At 48.3% G+C, this 3,931-nt stretch overlaps 1 protein-coding gene across 1 annotated transcript in view; it reads right to left on the bottom strand.

Annotated features, from left to right (window-relative positions):
- Srpk1 (SRSF protein kinase 1) overlaps nucleotides 1-339 on the bottom strand; it is a gene marked incomplete in the record, with an annotated part of 55,974 nt that extends 55,635 nt beyond the window's left edge. Inside the window, 1 exon segment of the mRNA XM_008840091.3 lies at nucleotides 235-339. Coding sequence (XP_008838313.1) covers nucleotides 235-247 — 13 coding nt within the window.
- Nucleotides 340-3,931: the final 3,592 nt, after the last annotated feature.

Genomic DNA, 3,931 nt, shown 5'->3' with positions numbered 1-3,931 from the left:
CGAGCCGGCCGGGTGGGGAGCGAGGGGCGGGGACGGCGGGCGCCACAGGACGCCGCAGCGGAGGGGCGCGGAGCCGCCAGCCCAAGGCCAGGGCTGAGAGGCGGCGCCACCTCCGCGAGAGCGGCGTCCGGGAACAGGACGATGGCGGGGAGGTGAAGCGAAGTTCCCGGCGCTGACTCGGGCGTCGCCCGGCCGGCAGTTGCCCCTCGTGGCGGAGGCCGCTCCACCGCTCACCTTTCCGCTCCATGGTGAGACCGGTAACCGCCAAGCGCCTGCGCACTCGAGTGGCGGCGACGCTGGCTCCCGCCGCGGCCCAAATCCGAGCTCCCGCCCCCGTCCCCCGCGTAGGCCCCGCCCCCTCAGGCCTCCGCGCGCCTGCGCAGTGGGCGCGGCGCCTACCACCTGCGCCGAGGACCCTGGAAGCTTGCGTAGTTTTGGTTTAATTTGCCCCGCGGCAAAGCGGGCGCCGTGGAGGTAGGAGCTGCGCTGTCAACCCGGATTTGCCTCAATTTCCTGGCCTGCAAAATGGATTAACCAGGGGTGTGTCACACATACACACACGCGCGCGCGCGCGCGCGCCGCAACATCATCATTTAAAAGTAAGAATTTAGCCGGGTGTGGTGGTACAAGCCTTTAATCCCAGCACTCACAGACAGATGGATCTCCCGAGGTCACTGCCTGCCGGGTCTCCATAGTGAGTTCCAGGCCAGCTGGGGCTACAGGGAGACCCTTTCTCAAAAAACCTAAGTAAATATATGAATGAATGAATAAATAAATGAATAAATATTTAGAAGCTAAGAATTTATAACCTGGTTGTGGTGGCGTTTACCTTTAATCCTAGCATTCAGGAGGCAGATCTTTGAAAACAAGGTCAACCTGGTCTCCCTATAGCTGGGAGACCCTGTCTCAATCAATCAATCAATCATAAATAAATAATAAATAAATATAAAAAATAAATTTAGAAACTAAGAATTTATAACCTGGGTGTGGTGGCTTTTACCTTTAATCTCAGCACTCAAGAGGCAGAGACAGATCTCTGAAAACAAAGTCAACCTGGTCTACATACTGAGTTCCAGGCCCTCTGGGGCTATAGGAAGATGCTGTCTCAAGCAAAAAAAAACCCGTAAGAAACAAAAACCACACACATAAACTGGGCATATTGTCGCTCCTCTTCAATCCCAGCGCTCAGGAGGCAGAGGCAGGGGCAGAGGCCAGCTTGATCTACATAGAGTGTTCCAGGCTAGCCAGTTACACCATGAGACCCTGTCTCAAAACAACAGAGTAAAAACTTTTGAAGTGACTTTTCTAGTTCAGGGAAAAGCTATAAAGTGAGGATTTTTTCCTCACTTTGCCACTTTATCTTTTCAGTACATGTTCAGATTTATACTTTTCTGAGTGCATTTTCTTACTTGATGTTTATATCAATTTAAGGCCAAGGTAGTTATTATACCCATTACACCAAGAGACTGTGACTCGGAAGGATGTATATGCAAAGTCTGCATGTCCCAACCAATGATTCAGGCATCAAACCCTCATTGTAAACAGGATCATCGGTGTTTCTGAAATGGGTGGGGCAGTCGATCACGTCTATATGAACCCCAATATTTCTCAGTTCTACCTTTGGCACTCAAAAGCAGTCAGAAAACATAGACCGAGGATGTTTCCATGGAGATTTATTTATGGTACTGAAATTCGGATTTTTATATACTTTTTACATGTTACAAAACATTCTTCTTTTGATCTTTTTTCCCCAACCATTTCAATCATCCCTAATTCAGGCCTTAGCTTTCCAACGTCTGTTGTAAAGTTCAACCACGCATGTTTTAAAGATAGGGATGTGTTCTGAGAAATGGGTCATGAGGTGATTTTGTCATTGTGCAAGCATCAGAGAATGTACGTGCACAAAATATGGCCACCAAGTCACTAGGTGAACCAGGCGTTGATATTTGATGCCTGTAACCCCAGTGCTCAGGCAGGAGGACTGCTACAAGTTTGATACCACTCTGGGTTATAGAGTTCCAAGCCAGTCTGGGCCACAGAGTGAAACCCTGTCTCAAAACAACAACAACAAGGAATAGCTAGGTAATATAATCTGTGGGATTACTGTCTATGCACGCTGTTGTTGACTGAAACTTTGGGTTTCTTTGTTTATTTTGTGAGACAGGGTCTCACTATGTAGCCCTGGCTGGCCTGGAACTTGCTATGAAGACCAGACTGGCCTCGAACTCCCAGAGATCCACCTGCCTCTGCCTCTAGAATAGCTGAAACCTTTTAATGCAGCACCTGTCTGTACTCCTCAGTTAGACAGGGTGGGAGCTCTGAATACCCTTGTTCTACAAGAGTGAGACCCAGGCTAAGGAGATGGCTGAGTGGGTAAAGTGTTTGTCCCTGGCAAGCATGAGAAATGGTATTTAGATCCCCAGAACCTATGTAAATGCTGGGTGGCTATAGCAGTCTGCTGGAGACGGGAGCTCAAAGGGCAGTCTGGCCAGCTGGGTGAGCTGGCAAGCTCTGGGTTCAGTGACAGAGCCTGCTTCAATGACCAAAACGGAGAACAATCAAGGAAGACACCCTCCATACACATGTCCACACACATGTGAATGTGTATACATAGATGCATACACACATATACATACAAAAGAAGAAGTAGGACTCTAGTTGGGAAGACTGCCAAGTCATCAATTAGCTGGGAAAGAGCAGAAATCAAGCCTAGAGGCCCGGGCAGGCCCAACTGAGCAAAGTAGTTAAGTCAGTTCAACCAGGGAGGAGGCAGTTTTTGTTGTGGGTGTTATGAAACTTGTAGGATTTCCATAGGCAGGGAAGGAGAATGTCAGGCATTCCTGAATGAGAAAAATCCATTGAGCAAAAAGGCCCAGACTGGAAACTTATAGGTGGGGACTAGGGTCAATAATGATGGGAGGTATGAATTAGACAGGGCTGGAAAGGTGGGTTTGCAAATTGGAAATTTAGATCACTAATAGTTGTTGCGTGGAACTTGAATGATAGCATTTCTGGGCTTATTGTGAAAGAGGTCAGCACCTGTTGGCCAAGGAAAATTGCTTTCTACTTTAAACTTAAGAACCAAAGGATAACTGGGGCAGAAAGTACGTACAGCACAGGAGTCTGAGGACTATGCTAGCTCAGGAACCCCAGAGTCATTTAGTAAGGATTATGACTAGGAAAAATCCCAGAACTGAGAAGGAATTTCCCATCACAAAGTAAATTATTAGGGTAGAGACTCTGCCTAGGTTTCCAATGTGTGGTGCTTAGTAGGTATGCTAGTATTTGCCTAATGCAATAATAAATGAGCTAGAGTTTATGAAACACATCAGGGTAAGAGAGAGAAACATTGAGAGAAGCGATATGAGAATCACACAAAAATCCAAATTGGGCCCTGGAGAGGTAACTCAATAAAGTGCTTGCCACACAGTCGTGAGCACCTGAGTTCCATCTCCAGCACCAGCTATAAACCTGCAATGCCAGTGATGGGGAGGTGAAGACAGGAGGGGACTCCTGGTTGCTGACCAGCCAGCCTGGCCTAATCGATGAACTCTGGGTCCCAGTGTGAGACCCTGTCTGAAAAAAGCCAAGGTGTGGGCTGGAGAGATGGCTCAGTGGTTAAGAGAACTAGTTACTCTTGCAGAGGACCCAAGTTGGGTTGGGTGGTTCACAACCACCTATAACTCCAGCTCCAGGGGATCTGATGCCTTCTTCTGGCCTCTGAGATAATCTGCATACACATTCACATGCTAACATGCACACGCACACATACATATACATAAATAAAATATTGATCCGGGTGTGGTGGCGCATGCCTTTGATCACAGCACTAGGGAGGCCGAGGCAGGTGGGTCTCTGTAAATTCAAGGCCAGCCTGGTCTAAGTAGTGAGTTCTAGGCCAGCTGGGGCTACAGGGAGACCCTGTCTCAAA

The sequence above is a fragment of the Nannospalax galili genome, unplaced genomic scaffold (assembly GCF_000622305.1).
Source record: "Nannospalax galili isolate Female #2095 unplaced genomic scaffold, S.galili_v1.0 scaffold538, whole genome shotgun sequence".
Lineage (NCBI taxonomy): Eukaryota > Metazoa > Chordata > Mammalia > Rodentia > Spalacidae > Nannospalax > Nannospalax galili.
This window is presented reverse-complemented; position numbering and strand designations above follow the sequence as displayed.